Source organism: Panicum virgatum, chromosome 4N (assembly GCF_016808335.1).
Source record: "Panicum virgatum strain AP13 chromosome 4N, P.virgatum_v5, whole genome shotgun sequence".
Classification (NCBI taxonomy): domain Eukaryota; kingdom Viridiplantae; phylum Streptophyta; class Magnoliopsida; order Poales; family Poaceae; genus Panicum; species Panicum virgatum.
In genome coordinates, this window is record NC_053148.1 from 11,678,414 (window position 1) to 11,702,089 (window position 23,676).

Below are 23,676 nucleotides of genomic sequence, written 5' to 3' on the forward strand. Positions count from 1 at the left end.
ATTAAGGACTTGAGTAGAGAGAAGCTAGTGTGCATCCGTTCTTGGTGATCGGTTCTTGCTCAAGTGAAGGCCTTAGCTTGTTACTCTTGGTGATTGGCATCACCTAGGCAATCTTGGTGATCGAGGTGTTTCTCGCGGAGCTTGCCAAGGATTGTGGGAGCCCGGAGAAGAAGATTGTACGTGGCTTGATCTCCACCACGCCGGGATGGTGAACGGAGACTCTTAGTGAGCGCCCTCGTCTCGGTGACTTGGGAGGTGACAAGACTCTTTGTGAGTGTCACAACGTGGATTAGGGGTGTGTGCCAACACATCGATACCACGGGAAAAAAATCCGGTCGTCTCTTGTCCACTCTCTTTATTCAAGCTTTTTCCTTCATGCAATTCATTCATGTGCTTGACTTCGAGATCATAACTTAGCTCTACCTTGCTAGGCTTTACTTCTTTTTTTATCTCTCTTAGCTTGTGTAGTAGCTTAGTTATCCGGTTGGTGAATTGGTGCTTTACTAGCATTGCATAGGTTAAGGTCGCTTTACTTCGTTTTAGAAATTGAAAAAGGCCCAATTCACCCCCTCTTGGTCCATCGATCCTTAAAATTGGTATCAGAGCCTCGTTGCTCATTTGGATCATTAGGCTTCACCGCCTAGAGCTATGGCCAAGATGGGTGGTTCGCCTCCTCACTTCGAGGGCAAGAACTTTGCCTATTGGAAAGTTCGCATGGCCGCATATCTTGATGCGATTGCCCCCGAGGTGTGGTTGACCACAAAAACCGGGTTCACCGGAACTCCCTCCACGGAACAATTAAAATGGAATGCCAAGGCTAGAAATGCAATTTTCGAAGCCATTAGTGAGGAAGTCTTTGCTAGAGTTAATGGCATGGACTTAGCAAGTGATATTTGGAAGGAGCTCATTGAAATTCATGAAAGCTCCACTAAAGTTCGTGAGCAAAAATATCACTTGTTTAGAGCTAAGTATGATTCCTTTAAAATGCTAGCTCATGAAAATTGCAATGATATGTATTCTCGCTTGAATGTCATTGTCAAGGACATTAATGCACTTGAAATATCCAAAATTGACAGTGCCTCCATCAATCGCAAGATTCTCATGCTCCTCCCGAAGACCAAGTATAACATCATCAATGCTATGCTTCAAAAGGAGAATCTTGACACAATGGAAGTGGGAGAACTTGTGGGCGAAATTCGCGCTCATGAAATGAGTATCCTTGGTATGTCCGAAGAGCCAACTTCAAGCAAATCAATTGCTCTAAAGACCAAGGCAAACAAATCCCGCAAGCTCAAGGTGATCAAGCAAGATTCAAGCTCAAGCAATGAAGAAGATGATCATCATGAAAGCTCATCCGATGTTGAAGATGATGGAGAACTTGCTCTCATGATGAGAAAGTTCACACGCTTGAATGACAAGATCAACAAGAAGGGTTTCAACTTTGACTCTAAAAAGGGAATGTTCCGGCCAATGGATGTCAAGAACAAAATTTGCTACAATTGTGGAGAAAAAGGCCACATCCGTCCAAATTGCCCCAAGCCGGACAAAAGAAACAAGGATAACAAGAGCAAGCATCGCCATGATTCAAGCGATGATGAAGAGGATGAGAAGAAAAACAAGAACAAGAAGCTTGGGAAGAAGAGGAGCCATGACAAGAAGACAAAGCTCTTCCCAAAGAAAAAGGGCAACATCAAGAGAAGCTTCTTGGTGGAAAAACAAGAGTGGGTGACCGATGTCTCATCAAGCGAAGATTCAAGTGATGAAGAAGACATCGTCACCATCGCCCTCACAAATGAAGAACCATCACTACCTCCACCTCCAATGTGCCTCATGGCCAAAGGTAACTCTAAGGTATGTGAGAGTGAAGATGATAGTGATGATGAGCTTGACCCTAATGAGTTTGCTAACCTCATTAATGAGTATACATCCGTCATCAAGAGGGAAAAGGGCAAAGTCAAGGTTCTTGAGAGCACTCATGCCAAGTTAGAGCTTGCCCACACCGATTTGCTTGGCAAGTACAATGACTTGCTCAAAAAGCACAATGAGTCACTTGTACTTGCTAAGCAAATTGAAGAGAGCCACAAAAAGCTTAAACAAGAGCATAGGGAGTTGGCTCACAAGTATCAAGAATTTGAATTTGCCTATGAAGCAATTGACCCAAGTCTTGAGAACTTTGCTCATGAAACTATTGAGAAGGTCAATGCTTCTACTTCATGTGATGACCTACTCATTAATGCAAATGCCACTAATGCTTTGCCCGAGCTTGCACCTTCTAGGGAAAAGGAATTGATGGATCAAGTGGCAAGCCTCAAGAGTAGTGTGGAGAAGCTCTCAAGAGGAGAATACATCCACAAGGAGATTCTCTTCAACAATGCCCGTGACTATGGCAAGAGAGGTCTTGGTTCATTTCCGGAGCCAAACATAGCTACTACTCCTTCTCCGGAGATCAAGATTAGCTTCATAAAGGAAGTTTGTTCATATTGCCAACATTGCCAAGTCACCGGGCACCACACTAGGGAGTGCACTTTACCATCACGTCCTCTTCCTAATTTACCCAAGAATTACTCATCAATGTTTCAAAATAACCATTTTCTCTTGAGTAAAGCGAAGGGCAAGGTGAAGGCCAAATTCATTGGCAAACTCACTAAGGAGTCAAAGAAGAAGCTCCCCAAGCAACTTTGGGTCCCAAAAGCTCTTGTCACACATGTGCAATGCCCAAAGCTTGTTTGGGTTCCTAAAACACAAAAAGTGATTCTCATGTGTGTAGGTGAACTACAAAGCCGGTGGAAAACATTGGGTACTTGATAGCGGTTGCTCTCAACACATGACCGGCAATGATAGCATGTTCACCACTCTTGAAGACCCCGGAGATCATGAACATGTCACCTATGGTGATAATTCATGGGGAAAAATTTTAGGTTTGGGTAGAATAGCAATCTCTAAAGATTTATCTATTTCTAATGTTTTGTTTGTAGAAGCACTTAGTTTTAATCTTATTTCAATTGCTCAATTGTGTGATCTTGGACTAACGTGTGCCTTTGACAAGAATGGTGTTGTAGTAACTCATGAAAAAGACAAGTCATTGGTATTCACGGGGTTTAGGCATGGCAACATTTACTTGGTGGATTTCTCTTCAAAGCAAACAAGCACCATGACATACCTCTTCACCAAGTCTTCTCTTGGATGGCTTTGGCATAGAAGAATTGCTCATATTAGCATGAGCAACCTCAAGAAAGCCCACAAGAGAGGGATGATCACCGGCTTGAAGGATGTCACATTTGACAAGAACAAATTATGCAAAGCATGTCAAGCCGGGAAGCAAGTAGCAACACATCATCCCATCAAGACGATGTTGTCTACCTCCAAGCCGCTCGAGCTTCTACACATGGATCTCTTTGGTCCAACTACATACAAGAGCCTTGGTGGTAACCTCTATTGCCTAGTAATTGTTGATGATTTTTCACGTTACACTTGGGTTATGTTTCTAGGCGATAAGGGTGAAACTCCGGAAATCTTCAAGACATTTGCAAGAAGAGCTCAAAGGGAGTACAACTCCCCAATTGTGAAGATCCGGAGTGACAACGGCACCGAGTTCAAGAATATGAGGATTGAAGAATGGTGCGATGAAGAGGGCATCAAGCATGAGTTCTCCGCCACCTACACGCCACAACAAAATGGAGTGGTGGAAAGAAAGAACAAGACACTCATCACCCTAGCAAGAGCAATGTTGGATGATTATGGCACGTCCGAGAAGTTTTGGGCGGAAGCAATCAACACGGCGTGTCATGCATCCAACCGAGTGTATCCTCACCGACTCCTCAAGAAAACTCCATATGAGCTCATCACCGGAAGGAAACCAAATATATCATACTTTCGAGTCTTTGGTTGCAAATGCTTCATCTATAAGAAGAAAAGGCTCGGTAAGTTTGAGAGTAGATGTGATGAAGGTTTCTTTTTTGGTTATGCATCAAACTCCAAAGCATATAGAGTATTCAATCAAACCTCCGGGTTAGTTGAAGAAACATGTGATGTGGAGTTTGATGAATCTAATGGCTCCCAAGAGGAGGTTGTTGGCTATGAAAATGTAGGTGATGAAGAGATTGATGAAGCTTTGAAAAATATGTCCATTGGGGATATCAAGCCGGAAGAGGAGCATGAAGGCAATGATCAAGGGGGAGGACCTTCCTCATCTACACCAAGCACCTCCACGGCACCCCAAGCGGATAAAGATCAAGAAAAAGATGATCCACTACCTCAAGAAGATGTGCCAATGCCAACACCCCAAGTCCAAGAACAAGAAGAGCAAAATGTTCCACCACAAGCACAAGCCACCCAAGATCCACCCCAACAAGCATCCACGCAAGTACCGCTAGTGAAGCATGGTCGCATCTCCAAGGATCACCCAATTGGACAAATCATTGGTAGTCCTTCCAAAGGAGTAAGAACTCGCTCTAAGCATGCTTCATTTTGCGAATATCACTCGTTTGTTTCTTGTATTGAACCCACTAGCATAGAGGAAGCGCTTGAGGACTCGGATTGGGTGATGGCCATGCAAGAAGAATTGAACAACTTCACCCGCAATGAAGTTTGGGTCCTCGAAGCTCCTCCGAAAGACAAGAACATCATCGGCACCAAGTGGGTCTTTCGAAACAAGCAAGATGAACATGGGGTGGTGGTACACAACAAGGCAAGACTTGTGGCAAAAGGGTTTTCTCAAGTCGAAGGTTTGGATTTTGGTGAAACTTTTGCTCCGGTCGCAAGACTTGAAGCTATCCGTATCCTTCTTGCTTACTCTTCACATCATAACATTAAGTTATATCAAATGGATGTGAAAAGTGCATTCTTAAATGGCGTTATTAACGAACTTGTTTATGTTGAGCAACCTCCCGGGTTTGAAGATCCGAGGAATCCTAACCATGTTTATAGGTTGCACAAGGCACTCTATGGGCTCAAACAAGCTCCAAGGGCTTGGTATGAGAGGCTTCGTGACTTCCTAATCATGCAAGGCTTCAAGATCGGGAGGGTGGACACCACGTTGTTCACAAAAGACGTCAACGGGGATCTCTTTATATGTCAAATTTATGTTGACGATATTATCTTTGGCTCAACTAATGATTTACTAAGCCATGAGTTTGCTACCATGATGTCTAGGGAATTCGAGATGTCCATGATTGGCGAATTGACCTTCTTCCTTAGTTTTCAAGTCAAACAAATGAGGGAAGGGACATTCATCCATCAAGAAAAATATACTAAAGATATCTTGAAGAAGTTCAAGATGGATGAGTGCAAGCCAATCAAGACACCCATGGTAACCAATGGGCATCTCGACTTGGATGTGGACGGTAAATCGGTTGATCAATCCCTCTATCGTTCTATGATAGGGTCTTTGCTTTACCTTACCGCATCTAGGCCCGATATAATGTTTAGTGTCTGCTTGTGTGCCCGCTTTCAAGCTAACCCAAAGGAATCACACCTTTCGGCTGTGAATAGGATCCTTCGGTATCTCAAGCACACTCCTAGCATAGGCTTGTGGTACCCCAAAGGCGCTAGCTTAGATCTCTTGGGATACTCGGATTCGGATTTTGCCGGAAGCCGTGTGGATCGCAAGAGTACCTCCGGGGGTTGCCACTTGCTTGGGCGTTCTCTAGTTTCTTGGTCGAGTAAGAAGCAAAATTCCGTGGCTTTGTCCACCGCGGAAGCGGAATATATAGCGGCCGGTGCATGTTGTGCCCAAATCCTATATATGAAGCAAACCCTTTTGGACTTTGGTGTGAAACTAGATAGGATCCCACTCCTTTGTGACAATGAAAGTGCCGTAAAAATTGCCAAGAATCCGGTTCAACACTCTCACACAAAGCACATTGATATTCGCCATCACTTCTTGCGTGATCACGAAGCCAAGGGGGACATTTCCCTTCAAGGTGTGAGATCCGAGGAGCAATTGGCGGATATTTTCACAAAATCTTTAGACGAGAGTACCTTTGTTAGGCTAAGGAATGAGCTTAATGTGTTAGATGCGGCAAACATCATGTAAGTTGCCATGTCATATAGAAAAATGCATACATATAGGACACTTGTCTAACCATGGTAAGATAGTGATGAGCAAGGGTTTAGCTAGAGGTGGTGGTCCACTTGTTTTCCTCTAGGCTTGTAGAAAGGCTCATCATGAAGAAGCTTCCCGTGGGTTCAAACTTGACAAGTAGATCTTAATTTCTTGTTATGCATTTCTTGTCATATAGATGTGCACTTCATGTTTATTTTACTTTCGCATGTGATTGTAGTTTGCATTATCATTGCATACGTAAGGGTCACAAAGGAGATCACTTGATGAAAATGAGACTTGTTTCATATACAAGATCTTAATTCATGAAAAGTGAAAAGAGCAAAGTGTTAGGTGCGTTATTGCCTAGTGAGCAATGTCATGATGAGTTTGAAGCTTTCTATCTTCAATATTCCTATGACATGACTCATACATTTTATTTGGCGCTTTGTCTCTCTTGCGGCTTTTCCTTGTGTTTGAAAAGAAAAATTATTTAAGCTAGTGTGCTATCCTATTTATTTTGAGGGGTAAAGTTGCCTATGCAAGTCCATTAACTTGAGTTTATTTGAATCTTATAAGTTTATTGGACTTAGCATAGAAGAGTGAGCTGAGTGTGGGGTTTTTGGCTTCACCAGTTAAACCGACGTTCAAAGGATCTATACCCATCGGTTTAACCGGCGTTACTAAAATTGGGTCTCAACTCAGGCAGTTTCAGGCGTTTAACCGACGTATTCAAAAGTCAGAGCATCGGATCAACCGGTGATCATTAATGCAGATCAGACCTAGCAATCAACCGGCATTTTGATCAATCAACCGATGAGTTCACTTTTGGCATCATCGGTTCAACCGACGTTCAAAAACAGATCTAGTGGAGTCTCGGGTAAACTGCACCGACGCAATCAACCGGCGTTTAAACCCTATGCGTCGGATCAACCGGTGTTAAAGAAAATCGCGGGTCCCACCTGTCATATATGTCTCTTGCCCGCGCTGCCGGTCTCTGCTTCTTTTCTCCCTTCACGCTGCCGCTGCCCGACTCGATCCATCTCACGCCGCCATCACTCGCCGCCGCTCGCCTGCACACCGAACCGCCGTCGCCGCGCTCCTTGCTCGCCACCACGGTCGCCAACCGCCGTTCTAAGCCGCCGCCGCGCGCCCTCGCGCTCGCCCAGCGCCGCCCGTGCGCACCTGCTCCGCCCGCGCGCGCCTCCGTGCTCCAGCGCCGCCGTACTCCACGCCTCCACGCCATCCACGCCGCAGACCCACGCCGCAGCCGCAGCCCCACGCCGCAGCCGCATCCGCTGCATCTTCTCGCCAGGCGCTCGCTAAGTGCTCGACAAATTGCCTGTTCGAAATGGGTCGCGAGAAGAGAAAGGGAAAGGAAGTCGTTGTCAAGAAGCCCGCTCGCAAGCGGACTCGTGCAGAGAAGGAGGCCGAGAGGGCCGAGATGGTGGCCAAGGCCGCCGAGGAGCAGGCATCAGGCCGTGCTCGTCCATTCCAGATCAGGGAGGACCCCAGAGGCAGAGGCAGAGGCAGGGGTATGGGCAGAGTGAGAGGTGCCAGGGCCACCAGAGCCGCGACGGCAGCAGCAGCAGAGTCAGATCAGTCAGATACAGCTGCAGATTCAGATTCAGAGGCAGAGCAGTCTGAGCAGTCTCAGGGGCAGAGCACACAGGAGTCACCGACTCTATGACGGTCTGGCCGCACTCGGCAGACATCCCCAGCAGCAGAGACTTCGCCAGCGACCGAGCGTCGCACTAGACCGAGGACGCGAGGAGGTCACCAGCCACAGGAGCCTCGCAGGTCCGCAACAGCAGCAGCAGCAACTCGTAGAGCCGAGGCCCTAGAGGCCGAGCGCGCAGTGTTCCGTATGGACACTGTTGTGCGTCTGGAGCCAGGTGTGCTGCTCCAGAACTTGACCAAGGCCAATGCGGCGAAGGTCAAGAGGCTCAGGTGGAGTGTTCAGGAGGAGGACTAGTTCCCCGTGACCCGTGATAGCCGAGTCGACCGTAGGTTTTGGACGCTTCTTCAGGCCAGTTTCTACGAGACCTACCAGAGGCGGGGTCACAGGATCTTCCCGCACAGAGTGCTTGACTGGGTGTCTCTGAGGACAGCCGCAGGGGGAGCAGATGTCAGAGAGCACTTCGCTCACTTCAGGGGCCTGCCCAGGTTACTCCAGATTGAGCAGAACATATATATTGAGGACTGGGTCAGAGTCTTCTATGCCACGGCCTAGATTGCTCCCGAGCGTCGAGCAGTACACTTTGTTTATGGAGGCCAGGTCTTTGGTTTGTCGAGAGCGACGATAGCAGGGATTCTCGGAGTTGACTTAGTTGACGTCTCCCTGCACGAGATGGTTTACGGAGATGCAGATCCACCGCGCAGAGCGATGATTGGCAGGATTGCACCTTCTCATGAGGCGATCTCTCAGTGTTTCCGCCAGCCGTTCCCTGCCTCCTACGCCAGAGTTCCCAGCCTGCTGACCCCAGAGGCATACGCAGTACACATGGCACTCCGGAGGACTTTGCTACCGAGGAGTGGCTACCCAGAGGGGTTTACAGGACTGCAGCAGCTCCTGCTTCTACACATCCTCACTCACGAGCCGTTTGACATAGTTGACTTTATTCTGGCTGAGATAGAGGATGTGATCACAGACGGGATGGGTGTGGTGCGACAGTTTCCCTTTGCACACTGGATCAGCTATATATGTTCTATGATTGTGCCAGCAGAGTCACCCATCAGCGCTCCCTACCGTCACGACGAGGCTCCCCGATTCCCAGTTTACCGACCGACAGCTCCACAGGACCGGAGGAGGGGCAGACAGGCAGAGAGAGCTGCCATGGCACAGTTGTCACCAGAGGCACAGGCCCGTGTGGCACAGGAGGACGAGGCACTGCTTGCCGCCGAGGCACAGCTTCCCAGAGGAGAGGATGAGATACACTGGTCTGAGCTTGAGTCAGACTCCTCCGAGGACGTAGAGTACTTCCCTGCAGCAGCCCCAGCTAGTCACGACCACGAGGCAGGGGGGTCTAGAGAGCCAGCTCCAGAGTCACCAGCACCTGCTACAGTCTCTGAGTCCCAGGTGTCTCAGCCGTCCGAGCTCACCGCACTTCTACAGCAGCTCGTGACTCAGCAGAGAGAGGACAGGCTTGCACAGGAGGAGGCCAGGAGAGCTCATGAGGCTTAGCTTGCTGCTATACAGAGAGAGGCCGCCCGAGAGCGGGCTGCGACCGAGGAGCGTTTTGTCGGGCTTATCGACAGAGTTTCACAGAGGACAGACGCTCAGTTTCAGCAGATGCAGCAGGGGATGATGGCGATGTTCGGGATGATCTCACAGCTTTACTCTCACACCGGACTCGCCCCGCAGCAGCCAGGACAGCCAGGCCTTCAGGGTGTTGGAGCACCTCAGCTTGCCGTTACACCAGCTCCAGCCCCTACTGCAGCTCCAGCTACCTCAGCGACACCGGAGACCACGTTCTCGATGTCCGCATTACTTGGGTCTGCCGGTCGTCCACTGTTCTCACCACTGCCAGCGACTTCACTCTTCCAGGAGTCTCCTTCAGCAGTCCAGTCAGTCGCCCTCCCCGTCGTACCACAGACACTACCTTCAGGGGAGGAGGAGAGGGTTCCTTGCTTCAGCAGTCGTCACAGCCGGCAGCTTCAGCACCCACTACTTTAGATGTTGACACATCTTCTGCTGAGCCGGTTACTACTTCTACGGACCCTCTTCCAGGCAGTGCCAGCACGCGAGCCTCTACCACAGCTACACCCCCAGTCACTTCAGATCCAGCAGGCAGTTCTGACCAGTAGCTCCCGTCTGTCACCGAGGGTACACTGTCCGACGACGACGACGATGATGACCCGGACCGCTTCCTCGCAGTACCACGACAGCCGAACCAGTAGCTCGCTTTTTTGGTGCTTTGACGCCAAAGGGGGAGAGAGTCAGGGGGAGTTGGAGTCAGGGGGAGGGTAGAATTAGAGAGAGCTCGTAGTTATCAGGACTTTGATGTTTTATTATCCCATTTGGTGTTAGTTTATGGATATGTACATTTGTCGCTTGAGTATGCCGTGCTTTGAGACATATCTATGGATTTCGTTTGAGCTGTTGAGCTCTTTGGTCCTTCTTTTCGAGTTTGCTTGTGTTTATCTTGCTTTATCTTTCTCGCTCTCTTGTTATTTATGGTTGTGTTGTCATCAATCACCAAAAAGGGGGAGATTGTAAGCATCTAGGCCCTCAAGGTATGTTTCGGTGATTAATGACAACCATTATTGTGACTAATGAGTTTGTGCAGCTTAATAGATCATTATCGCTCATTTGGTCATATGTCAAAAGAGGCCCCTCAATTTCATTATTCAAAAAGGCGATCTCGGTATTCAACTCATTTATATAGCAAGACTAAGGATCTTTCTAGTCCTAAGTGTCATAAGGTTGAGAAGGACACTTAGGTTAGTATAGGTTTTATAGTTTTGTAGTGATCGCACTATTAAGAGGGGTTAAGGCTAAGTAACTTGAGCATGGACATGATCATTTGAAAATGGATGCACACTATGGTCACTCAGGTTTCTAGAAGTTCAAATAAGTGGTTCTCAAACTATATCTCAAGAATATTTGGATTTCATTCAAGACTCAAATCATAAAAGACAAAATCAGAAAAAGTCTCTACACCGGTTTAACCGACGCTCTCAATTTTCTATACGTCGGTTAAACGAAGTCAGCAGAGTCTGGACAAATTCAATACACCAGTTAAACCGACGTGTTTGAATTTAACGTCGGTGCATTAGTCCAAAGTTGGTTTTTCCAGGGTATTTCAAGTTCTATACACCGGTTAAACCGACGATGTTTGAATCAGGACGTCGGTGCAATTGACCAGTGAGATGGTTTTCCAAAGGAATTCAGAAGTTGTACTCACCGGTTAAACCGATGATAGGTTTGAGTTAACGTCGGTGCAGTTGTCCAGAGACTTGATTTTTCAGTTGATCAGTGGACAACTACACTCACCGGTTAAACCGATGATACGTCGGTTAATCTGCCCAAGTTGTAACGGCTAGTTTTCAGAAGGGGCAGTTTACATTCATCGGTTAAACCGACGATGACTATTGGAGGTACGTCGGATTAACCGGCGCTACGCAGTTTTCTGGCAGCTTTTCTCCAACGGCTCTATTCGTGTGAGCTACCTATATATACCCCTCCAATGGGTCATTTTGCTACTCTTGACATCAGGCTACATCCATACACTCATAACATAGTCAAGAGCCACTTTGAGCTTCATCATTCACATACGTGTGCATTCAATCAATCAAGAAGCAAGATTAAGGACTTGAGTAGAGAGAAGCTAGTGTGCATCCGTTCTTGGTGATCGGTTCTTGCTCAAGTGAAGGCCTTAGCTTGTTACTCTTGGTGATTGGCATCACCTAGGCAATCTTGGTGATCAAGGTGTTTCTCGCGGAGCTTGCCAAGGATTGTGGGAGCCCGGAGAAGAAGATTGTACGTGGCTTGATCTCCACCACGCCGGGATGGTGAACGGAGACTCTTAGTGAGCGCCCTCGTCTCGGTGACTTGGGAGGTGACAAGACTCTTTGTGAGTGTCACAATGTGGATTAGGGGTGTGTGACAACACATCGATACCACGGAAAAAAATCCGGTCGTCTCTTGTCCACTCTCTTTATTCAAGCTTTTTCCTTCATGCAATTCATTCATGTGCTTGACTTAGAGATCATAACTTAGCTCTACCTTGCTAGGCTTTACTTCTCTTTTTATCTCTCTTAGCTTGTGTAGTAGCTTAGTTATCCGGTTGGTGAATTGGTGCCTTACTAGCATTGCATAGGTTAAGGTTGCTTTACTTCGTTTTAGAAATTGAAAAAGGCCCAATTCACCCCCCCTCTTGGTCCATCGATCCTTACACATGGGCTTAGCAGCTAGGCAGGCCACGAGATGTGAAGCGTCCCCTCATGAGAGAAGACTTAAAAGTGCTACAATATCAGTCCCAGGAGGTTGATAACACTTTTATTACATCAGATGGTACATTACCGTACAACTCTACGCGGAAGTGGGCAGTGAAGCACCACTATCGCGAGGATAACAACCAACACCCACACAACGATATTAACTACAAAAAGGGGGTCATCAAAGTCTTGCGTCATACGGAACTTCCTGCGGGTGACCCTATCCACACGCAAGGTTGGGTGCAGGACGGGACCTCTACTCAACATCTTCGGGAACGAAGTCTGGATCTTCCTCTGTAAAAATTAAGAATGGGGTGAGTACAAACGTACTCAGCAAGTCCAACCACACCCACGGAGGGGGTATAAACAGAATATAATGCACAGGGTAAATCAAGAATAAGGCTAGGGTTTAATTTGCGGAAAGCTAATTTTGATGCAGGGGTTCATTTGAAAAAAAAGGATTTTCAAAGCAGGTTTTCTGGTACTGAGTAACACGTAGTGTTGATCCACATATGATCCAAGTTTTAAGTTGCTACCGGACTCCTCATCCGCCGTAGCACACGGCACAACTGTCGGACACTTTCCCAAAACAACTCACACCAACCCGTCCATTCCCAGAAGAAACACTAGTTATGTGACCACACCATAACTCGCCCAGTACCGTGGGCACGTCTATTCGAATAGATTTTAATTCTGCAGAGGTGTGCAACTTTACCCACAAGAAGGGTACCGCAACTCGATCACCTTAGTGTTGGTACAGATCCCAACAAAGCCATTACCCACCTTAGCTAGACCTGACTAGCCATCACGGGATGCACCAAGGGGGTCATTGACCTATCACAGAGGTTTTAACCGGGGCATAAGTCACACAGAGCTAATCCCTTCTCCTTGATCACCCGTTGGTCTCGACTCTCCTGATGGCTATCAGACTAACTAGTGGGGTTTATGCTAAGCCGTTGCCCATTTAACAGTCGAGTGGTTTGCACGATAGTGGAGTTAGGTGAGATGACACACCAACTCGGTCCTTAATTGTGACAAGATGGATATCTCCCTTCCTTACTCAACCACACAGGCACGCGCACACCATTTGGCAAATCACACAGAAGTGCCATCCATTCTGTCTAAACTTATCTTTCGAAAATTTCACATTTTTCCCTTCCCACACGCTCACGCATTTTCCTTTTATAAAACAAGTTGTATCGTGTCTAAGATCCTAAGCGCTCTAGCAGCGATTAACGTCCAAACAAATCACATTCAGACATTAATCTAGGTGGTCAAGGAATGGTTATAACAAATCAAGGGGTGGCTATCCAACCATGTTTTCAGCAGGCAAAACATATACAATTTCATAAAATAGGCCAATAGGTTGTGTTTATAAAAACTACGACAAAATATGCATCAAAGGGCGGGATTGAACTTGCCGTCTTCAAAGCCTTCCGGGAAGTCCTGATCGAGGTACTGTCCTTCGGGTTCGGGGTCACGGAACTAGTCCTCGTTCGCTTGCTCGTAGTACTGCTCGTCGACGAGTTCTCCCTCGTTCACACTGTGATCTATGACGCACACAAACAAGCACATAATCAAGAAAAAGAAAGAAAATTTTTATCGTTGAGCTCGAATCGGAAACAATTAAGATATGGAGATAGGAGTAATATTTTTGGGTGGTTTCCTAATGACATGGCCAAAACTATGTTAGGATTGGCGTGGTAAAGTTTTAGATCGATCAGATATCGTTTGGCGCATGAAATGACAGACCGAAGAGGGGTTTAGGGTTAAATAAGGATCCAGGGGCTCATTTGTAAATAGTTTTGGAATGGAAAAGGACTTAGTTGTAATTTCTAGAAATATCTGGGGCATACTAAAAGGTGTAGGGGCCTATTTAGTATTAAGTTTATATGGTGGAAGGGTTTATTTGTGAATATAATGACAAGGGCTTCTTTTGCAAAAAGGCCAAAGGGTGGAGGGACTCTTAATTAAAAATGGAAAAGTGCGGGGGGGGGGGGGGGGGGTACGGGCAAAATTGCCCTTCTCCTTTCTCCCACGACCAAAACAGGGGAGGGGGAGAGGGCGGCGCCGGCGGCCCGGGTCGGCGGCCCTGGGGGTTCGGTGGCGGTCCGAGGAGTGGGGGAAAGAGAGAGGGCGCCACGGGAAGTTGATTCCCGATCGCGGCTCGAGCGGAGGTGGCCTGTGGGAGCTTGGCCATGGCGGCGGGCGGCGGCAGGCGACGACGGCCGTGGTGGTGCCACAGCAAGATTCGACGGCGGCCCGGAGCTAGGGGAAAAGGGGAGGGGAGTCAAGGGGATCCCAGTGCGCCCCTTACATTGGGCAGAGGTGGAGCGAGGAGGCGGCTCCGCGGTGGCCGGCGGGGCTCGGTGGCTATGGTGGGCGGTGGCGGCGTTGGGAGCTCGGGACGAGGCTGTGCGGCGGTGGAGGCGGCCGTGGGGCTCGAAGGCGAGGAGGAAGGCCTACTTATAGGCGTGGCAAGGCGGTGGAGCTTGGCGGGGCGTGGGTGGAGGCTGGCGAGCAGTGCGGGGCGCCATTAATGGCTTTTTGGTGTCGTGACACGGCGGCGGTGCGGTTCGCGGCGGCTCAGGACGACGCGACGGCTCGGGCCGGTCCTAGCAGCGCGCAGGCACGTGGAGGGGCCGGCTGCGGGGCTCGGCGTCGAGCAGAGCAGCGTGAGCGGCGAGGCGGCGTGCTGTGCTCTGCAGTGCGGCGGCGCGAGCAGCGAGGCGGCACAGGGAGGCGATGGCGGTGCGCCGGGCGGTGCGGCGCGGCCACGTGGAACGCGTGACGAGCGTGGGCGGTGCAGGGAAGGTGGGGCGCGCGGCGCGTGCGCGGGCGAGCGAGTGTCGCGGCTCGGCGTGCCGAGCGCGGCGAGCGCGTGCGCGCGCAGCAGCGGCTCGTGCGGCGCGGGCAGAGGGAGGCAGCGGTGGTGCGCGCGCGCGTGCGCATGGCCCAGGGGGTGCTCGGGCCAGGGGGAGGCGTGCGCGCGTGGGCAGGCGGTCGGGCTTGGGCGGGCGCGTGCGTTCGCGTGGCCGGGGAGCAGAGAAGGAGGGAGAAGAAGGGAGAAGGAGGGAGAAAGGAAAAAGGGAAGGGAAAAGAAAAGGGGGGGGAGAGAGAGCACACCAGCGGGATTCGCGGTCGGTGATCGCGCGTGGACGACAGGCAGCCGAGCGGCACGGGATGGGACGGCGGCGAGGAAAAAGAGAGAGAGAGAGAGAGCGAGGTTCGGTCGGCGGAAAAAAGGAGAAGAAAAGGTGAAGCGACGAAAGAAATCGGGTGTTGGGACGGCGAAAGTTTTTGGGAAGGTATTAGGGTTTAGGGTTAATTGAGCTCAACGATGAAAAAGAATTTTGAAAATTATTTTTAGCGTGTGATTTATTTGGTAATTTTTTCGGGATGTCACAAGATGCGAGTAGCGGCCAGGCCAGCGTCTCAACTAGGCAGGACGCAGGGCTCAAGCGTGCATAGCGTGGCGCACGCGACCAGGGCAAGGCGTTGCCACTTCGCCAGGATAGCAGGGCCTCCAAAGCTCTAATGCTCCAGCAGTCCGTGCCTTATGGTGCATGGGCGAGTAATCAGAAGGAGGTCTAAGCGAAATCAAGCTGAACATAAAATGAGCTATAAATTTTTTTTACACTTTTTAAAACTTTGAATACCCACCTCTCAAATCTTGAGCCCGCCCGCGCACCCAGTCCCCCCCCCCTCCCCTCCCCCAACCCCCACCGTACGCGGTCCTGGCCGCCGCGGAGCTCGGGCGGGACCCTAGCACGGCCATGAACTACGGCTAGCGATAGTGTCACCTCCAAACCCTAGCCATGGCGGGCGAGCAGAGCACAACTCGAGGAGGTAGAAGGCGTGTGTTGGGCCATCGTGGACCGCGAGAAGCAGTGGAAGGAGAAAACAGCCCCAACATTATCTTCAGGTGGATCCACGAATTGTAGCACATGAGTATATAGTCATGGCGGAATTACAGGGTCTGCTGGTGCTTCTTCCCGGGGTAGGGGAAGGAGATGGACGAGCTGATGGAGAGCTCCCCGCTCACATATGGTTGTGGCCGTGCGCAGCGGCCTCTTCCCTGTGTTCCCCCACACCCGCTAGGCCGCTACGGCATCGGTTGCTTGGTTGCTTGAAAACAAGCAGAGACCACTGACCACGGACCAGACCAGAGCATGACCATGGTAGTGTAACTTCACTCAGTACAGGTGATAAAATGGTGTCTTCATCTTTTTATGCTATTATATGTTTTCAGCACCTGTTATGTAGTATAATCTTTTGAAAAACTTGAATGTATAACTTAATCAGTACCAATTTGAATATTTCCAGAATGAGTTGTAAAGGGGACTGTCATTGTATGACTTCAAAATTTTCAGGTGTGGAGGGAACACAGAATGAATTATATGGGACATAGCCGTCACATAGATTTACACCGGGTGCACAATGCATTCCTTTCAAAGAATGGTAACACTGCCTCTCAATCTATCCTGACAAGTAATGAAATAACCTGCCGGGACGTTTCCACACATCCAAACCTCTCTCGAGCGCTACAGTGAGAGCAGCGAAAGGGGGCGATCCCGTGCTCCCGCCGGCGGGACCGCCGGTCCCCTTCACCTCCGGCGGCCGTATAGGCCTCGGATGCATTGGGGGTCCGTGGATCCTTGCCCGGCGGTGTAGAATAGATCCTAGGTCATCTAGGTTTAGGTTCCCTTGTGGCGCCGGCGAGGCGGTGACGGCGGCGGCGCGTCGGTGGAATAAGTCCCTCCGGCTCCTTCATCGTCTCGGCGGCGTTCTCTCCGGTGTTGGCGAGGAGCCAGTGAGGGCGGGGTCCGATGGAGCTAGGTACCTCGCCGTCGTGAGGTTTCTTCCGGTTCTTGGAGACTCTGAGGTAGGAGTCGGCTTCCTGATGTTTTGGTGAGGTATGTTCCAAGCATCTGTGAAGTGCTGCAGGGTGATGGCTGTTGGGATTGTGGTTGCGTGGTGGGTGGATCTGTGCTTTTCTCTTGCTGCTCGCCGGCGGCGACTTGCACAGATTCACGCTCAGGAGAGTTCGGGGTGCGTCCCCGGCCGATGGACTTTCACTGGACCTTTCTTTTGCGGCTCGTTTAAAAGCCTTGCTGCGATGGGGCTCCCTTGGGCCTGGGCATCTTCGATGGCTTCCTTCTTCCTCGATGAAGGCTTCCCTGTCATCCATAGGAGTTCGGAGGTTGAAGACGGCGGTGTACTGCACAAATGCCCTCTGCATCTTCTATGTATTTTGTTTTTCTCGTAGGGTTCTTTGTGCAAAATGGTGTGCACAGTCATCCACTCTGTATACGTATGGTTTGTACCTGTATTTGTACGGTCTTGTGTACGTCTTTGGTATGGTATAATACAGGTCCGTATGCGTTTAGCATACTTTTATCAAAAAAAAACGAAATAACCTTCCGCCCCTGTATCCCTACATTCTAACAGATATTCTACAAGTAGCCACACTGTAAATAAAGCAATACCCTCCTACCTACGCCAAAAACAGATGTGGCCTATCATAGTCTACAATGCGTATTCCCTAGTTAGACTTGAAATTCTTCCAACTGTGAACAAAACTAAACTGGAAGATATCCAAAACTTTGTAGCCTTCCAAGTTCTGCAAGTCCTTATAGATAGGGATGTGTCAAGATTGTCATTGCGCGAAGGTTTGGGTTCAGGCAACGGCCAACAGCAGCCACCACGGTTTGGGTTCAGGCAACGGCCAACAGCAGCCACCACCGTAGGATGAAGGGCTACTTTTCGTTAGTTCTGTTACTCTTTGCAACATGTTCCTCGTTTTGTTTTCTGAAATTTGTCCCAGAGGCACATCATATCCCTTGGTTCTTGGTAGTGGGCAATCACATACCCATCCTCACAGCCTTCGACCAAGATCCTCCCATCATTCTCATATTTGACATTCAATCCATCCTTCTTCATCTCATTGATCCATATCCCCATTGCGACATCCTCCAGCTTGAACATCTGTAAGAGTCAAGATGACACGATTATAATTAGTAGAGGAACAATTCACATAGAAATAAGCAGCTGATAAAGCTAGGCATCTTTTTAGATACTGAGTAGATATCCTGGTATTTTGATGTTTGAGTTTAAATGCTATCCTAACTGAAGCAACTAAACCTTCATAATTACTCCATACAACAGCACAAAAGGAAAAAAATCACAAAAGTTTGGGCAGTACCTTTAACTCCCCCCTCTTGTGCTTCCTGTAAACTTCCTTTGCTATATCCTGTGAAACAATGTATCCTGGTCCATGTGCCCATGGAGGATAACTCTCCTCAGGCCATTCCTACTCAAAGTAAAGATTAATTACAACACTTAATCCACCAAAGAAATGACAGTAACAGGGAAGTTAAATTATTGAAAATAGCAGCAGAAATGCATGCCTAAAAAACAGTTGTGCGAAGAAGAAAGTGACAAACAAACCATAATTCATGCTTAAAAGTATGCAGCCATGCAGGCGATTAACCAGCTTTTATGTTGATTCTCACATCTTCCCACGATTAATTACTGGATGCTTCCGTAAAGAAGTGATTGTGGACAAATGTACATATTTTCATTCTTTCTAGCGTGCCCATGAAATGTTAGAGCCTGTCTACTCTATGTGCTTACCAAGTGCATAATCTCTTGATATAAAAATATATAGTTTAACACAACTTACCTCAGGGGTTATGTACCATTTGCTATATGGATCTCGATGAGGCTGAGAATCTGAATTGACACGACCATACAGAAGTCCATGGCTGATATTTACTCGGTCTAGGGAAGAAAGTATTTCATCCACTCGAACAAAAGCATCGTCATCTGTTTTCATCACATACTTGGCTGACAATACATCTGTCTGTAAACAATAATTGCTTAGAAAATGCACAGACAAGTGCCCTCTAAATTAAATAAAACTCATAATAAATTACGCACACATAAGTGCCCTCTAAATTAAATAAAACTCATAACAAATTATACATACCCCATAGATGCAGATCGCTATGGTCTTCCAGAGAATCAGGCTATAGTAATCCACAAACGGCATCAACTGGATGTCTCCATATGTCCGTGCTTCATTCCAGAGTTCTTCATTCACCACCTCATTTTTGTGCTTTTAAAAAAGGGAAGGAAAATGAGTACAGAGTAGACTGAAGTTGGGAGCTCTAACTCAAACTAGTAAAGGGGTGAAAAGCATAACAAATAGAATAGTGTTTGGAAAAACCATTATGTTGATCTACTGTTCAGAACGGTACTGATGTAAGAGTATTGTGATAATTTGCAAGCGACTACAAAAAGAATGCCATGAAGAGTATTGTGATAATTTGCAAGCGACTACAAAAAGAATGCCATGAACAAAGACAGAAATTCCATCAATGGAATGGTAATCTCATGCATAAGATGTATGAGATTGATAAATGATAATGCACTCAACATATTGTTTAGGATGTATTAACATGAGTGACACCTTCTGTGCTGTTGTCCTTCTACATACACAATTTGTCTCATGCGTACATAACTTCAAAGCACAGAAGTAGAACCATAATAAAACACAATGCTGCAGCTACTATATGGCCGAATTACTATGATATATCTGTCCTCTTTTCAAATTTCCGTTCTTACCAGGCCAACAAAGAAACGGACTGCAACTTTTGCTGAGCGGACAACATCATATTGCATCCAAGTTCTGCGAACTGCCATCCGGCGTTTGAAATTATTTGCTGTAGAGAAGACCCCTACAAAAAGATCGACAAATTTATCCAGAGGCACAGGTGGAGCCTTCAATGTTTCCAAGTCCATGACATGCTCAAAGTCCTCAGTTGTAGGCAGACCACTTGCTATTACAGAGAGCAATTTAATGTCTCCTGCAATTCTTACTTCACCAACAAACCCTGGTTCCAAATCCTGGATAGATCGATGTACAAAGTGTAAAAATAATAACAAAATAAAACACCATAACAAATTGTGATATCGCTATAATAGGGCATAGGCAATTAAAATAGTTTCATATCGGTGTTTATGAGAAAGAAAATATTTAAGCATGAATTGAAAATCATTTTGACTATATATTGCTATAGGACAAAAGGCATGATGGATTACTTGTGCAAGACTTACCTCTCGGAATGCAAAGGAAGTGATATGTTTGCCATCTACCGTCATATGAATCCCATGTGCTCCGACGCGAAGAATTGCTACAGCAAGATATCCTTGTTTGAAGGGGAAATATTTTCTAGGTTCTGCACTCATTTTCCTTGCAGGTGGCATGGATGAAACATTAGAACGAAACTTAGAGGCCAAGATTTCTTTCTGGTCCTTGCCTACCATGCCACTACATTTTTCTAGATCATCCACTGTAAAACAAGAAAAGGCAAAGAACCAATGTCAATCCTGAGACCAGGATTAAATATATTCATGCAGACCACAAACCATTTTGTTGAAAAAACCATGAAGGAAAAAACCACATTAAATAATATTTTCATCTCATTTTATTTGTAGATTCCTAGCTTTGATACTTCAACAAGTGGATATGAGTATATTGATATTTTACTAGGTCTTACTCATACACAATGAAATACTGTACTATCATGGTGCTTGCATAGGCGAGTAAGATAAGTACCTTTTGCACTGTCCTTAGCATCCGATTCAGAAGATGGGCAGCGGTCTTCAGAACCCCAATCATCAGCTACAGTCCATGTATTTTGGACTATTACAGGATCTTCTGTAAGTTTATCACCAAGAAGACGGACATTATAATGAAGCACAATGGGAGGGTCTGGTTCACCAGGAACTGCAGCTCCAGTTAACTCTATCTTAAAATTACCCAGAAGACTACCAGGAGTACCGATGATAGTTATTGAAGAGCCCTGAATCAATCCACAGGGGATCTTTAAAGCAAACCTATCCCCTAACCTCGTGGCATTCATTCTTCGGATAGAATATGGGCATTGTTTTCCTTTGTCCTTTTGCTGGGTGCTGCCATTAACAGAAGCAATTGAATCATCATATGCCAGGGCTGTATTTAGTTCTCTCCATGCAACTCCAGCTTCCTTGATTGCCGCTACTCCATCTGGTAGGATATGGGCATGAGATACTAGATTCCTCAAATGATTCCAAGAATGCAAAGACTGTAGTTCTTTATCAGAGAGATTTCTGGTAATGGAAAGGTTGGATGCCAAGAGTTTGGTAGATATTACTTCAGAAGAGTTCTGTGGATTCTGGATTGCAGGAGGGTTTGGAACATCTAACCAATGTAGTTCTGCTGTTCTGTTTTGCTGGAAGACGTACTGAAGGGATTTTTCTGCAAGTGGACTATCCAATATCACATATCTTAACATCAAGATGACGAACATAGATACTATGACAAAGCCACCATGCCATTTCTTCATCACTCAAAAACCTTGTGACAAGTTGGTCCAGAGTTTGCATTCACTATGGCTTCACAATAAAGCATCGCACAATTTCAGAAAAAAAAATCAGAACAAAACCATCCGATCAGAAAGTTGAAGAATTCCTGCGTCACCAAGATGTGGTATGCTCCAACAGCTACTTCAAAGTAACCAAACGTTCCCAGGTGTATCCTGAAAGCTTTATAACCACAGGGAAGCGTAGCAGCTATACTTGAGGCAGGTAGGTGTGCTCAACAAACCAGAAGAAACCACCAAACAAGAATGAACTTTATCCTGTGAAGAAGAAGAAGGTGCACACTCATTAATGTTGTCACACTGCACTTTTGAGATGTTGATTGCATAACAGCATTCATTCGCGCATACAAGGCTAAGTATTGAGTTGCATGCACCGACCAGTTCAACCCAAAAGCTTAAGCTGATGGGGAGAGGTGGGCAATTCACTTATATTCCAACACTCCCCCTCACGTGGAGGCTCCCTCGGGCCTCAGACGTGGAATAGGAGCGAGCAGTAATTATTTAATTTAATTGCACTAACCAGGATTCGAACTCGAGACCTCTGGCTTTGATACCATATTGAGTTGCATGCACCGACCAGTTCAACCCAAAAGCTTAAGCTGATGGGGAGAGGTGGACAATTCACTTATATTCCAACACTAAGGTTTAATAACACGCCATGTGTGTATTACAGTAGGATTCCAGTCAGCGTATATGTGTACTCGCTTGTACACATATAAGAATCTATCACAAATGACATACGAGTCACAAAACCCACTGCTAGAGACTCATCAGCGATGCACTTCAATTCGACTACCAAATGGGGAAAAATTAAGGTTGACTACGAATCACATCACATCAACAATAAAAAGATAAAAAAATATCTGATACAGCAGCAAAATTATCAGAAAACTGTGAGATGGGATCGCGCCTACCAATAACCAAGCTATATATCTGTGTATGAGAGGGGGAGATTCGAGCATGACAGTGCACGAAACAGGTGATGCTCAACCTATGCAGATCACGAGAAGCTTCAGACACAGAATCACAAACAGCGGAAGGAGAAGCAATTACAGGGAGGGGGGAAAACATCAGTTTACATTTCGCAAAAAAAAATCAGACGCCGCGAATGTAGCGTCAACCCACAAACCCCACGTCCCCACCGACAAATTTCTGCCGGAGATTTTTTTTACTAGAAAAGAAGGAAAGAGCACCTGTTCCTTTGGAAATGCGCAGATCACGATAACAATCCCAACGAAATCTGGCGCACGCCGCATGCGAGATCAGGGGTGAAGCAGACAGCAGTAAGCTCGCGAGCACGCGCGCCCCGAATTCCACGCGACAGCGGCAGCCCTCCACACAGCTCGCTCCCCACCTCGCAATGCGACTCGACGCCCGCGGAGCACAAGCCCGATGCCAGAGCCACTCACCAGGAATTACCGCCGCCGCCGCTCGGCTGCTCGGCCACGCGAAGCCCTCGCGCGCGCGGGGCAGAGCCCTCCAGACGAGTCCCGCCCAGCCCGCCGCCGCGGGCCCCGGAGCGAGGAGAAGCTAGCGAGCAGCGAGGCTCGGAGAAGCCGCGCGGCCGAGGCGGGCGGGCGGAGGAGGGGCCGAGGAGCGAGGAGAGAAGCGCAGCGAAGGGACGCGAAGCCGAAGCCTCAGCCTCAGCCTAGAGGGCCGTGTGAAGGAGGAGGCTGCTTCAGGTTGACGCCACGAACCCGCCGGGCCGCGAGCGACCGAGAGCGAATAAAAGGCGGCCGTGGTCGGGGCCCGTCGGTAGGGTCGAAAACGAACGGGAAGAAGGTGGGAAAACTCCTCTTCTATTTCTGTTGGCATATTTTTTTACCGGAAACGAAAGCGGGAGTGGAAAAACCGAGAACAGAAGCGGGATTGGAATATACAGGATCACAAAAACAAACAAATATGGGTGGGAATACCACGAAAATAGGACGGGAACCGGGACTTCGACCGGGACATACACATGAAACTTGAATGGGCATCATATCCCGTGCTATTTGTGAGAAAATTGGATATTCATTTGTGCTGTTCTTCCAATATGACAGAATGTCAAATGGGTTCTGTTATGTAAGAGATTCAGCCATATATTTGTCCAACTCATTCAACTCCTTGTTGGAGGCCCCATTATCATTATACAAGAATCTCTCAAGTTCAGCATCTTGATTTTCAACTAGTGGATGTGCTGGGCTGCTATGATTATTCTCATTCACAGAACTCTTTGAATTTGCAGGTTTAGAGCTAGCATAAAACTGGAACAAGTTCTTGACCACA

At 47.7% G+C, this 23,676-nt stretch overlaps 1 protein-coding gene across 4 annotated transcripts; it reads right to left on the minus strand.

The window, feature by feature from the left end:
• Positions 1–16,412: 16,412 nt before the first annotated feature.
• Positions 16,413–23,102, minus strand: LOC120669542 (beta-1,3-galactosyltransferase GALT1-like). 4 transcript variants are annotated; one of them, XR_005672687.1, is made up of 9 exons: positions 22,818–23,072; positions 20,604–21,666; positions 20,102–20,337; positions 19,610–19,891; positions 18,972–19,100; positions 18,666–18,845; positions 18,186–18,293; positions 17,401–17,968; positions 16,413–16,484 (listed from the first exon to the last, which is right to left on the minus strand). XR_005672687.1 is itself a non-coding variant. In XM_039949314.1 (9 exons), the coding sequence occupies exons 2-8, from the start codon at positions 21,370–21,372 to the stop codon at positions 17,759–17,761; spliced, it is 1,914 nt and encodes a 637-aa protein (XP_039805248.1). In that variant the 5' UTR covers positions 21,373–21,666; positions 22,818–23,073; the 3' UTR covers positions 17,271–17,685; positions 17,723–17,758. The 4 variants fall into 4 exon arrangements, 3 of the variants coding, with proteins under 3 accessions (XP_039805248.1, XP_039805246.1, XP_039805247.1); XM_039949314.1 differs by lacking the exon at positions 16,413–16,484 and having other exon boundaries at positions 17,271–17,685; positions 17,723–17,968; positions 22,818–23,073; XM_039949312.1 differs by lacking the exon at positions 16,413–16,484 and having other exon boundaries at positions 17,271–17,968; positions 22,818–23,102.
• Between the last annotated feature and the right edge of the window lie 574 nt (positions 23,103–23,676).

Excerpts from the sequence above, each read along its gene's own strand:
- LOC120669542 (XM_039949312.1), bottom strand. The coding sequence starts at position 21,372 with ATGAAGAAATGGCATGGTGGCTTTGTCATAGTATCTATGTTCGTCATC. Across the intron at positions 18,846-18,971 it reads TAGCGATCTGCATCTATGGG|ACAGATGTATTGTCAGCCAA; the intron begins GTATGTATAATT and ends TATTGTTTACAG. Across the intron at positions 18,294-18,665 it reads AATGGTACATAACCCCTGAG|GAATGGCCTGAGGAGAGTTA; the intron begins GTAAGTTGTGTT and ends TACTTTGAGTAG.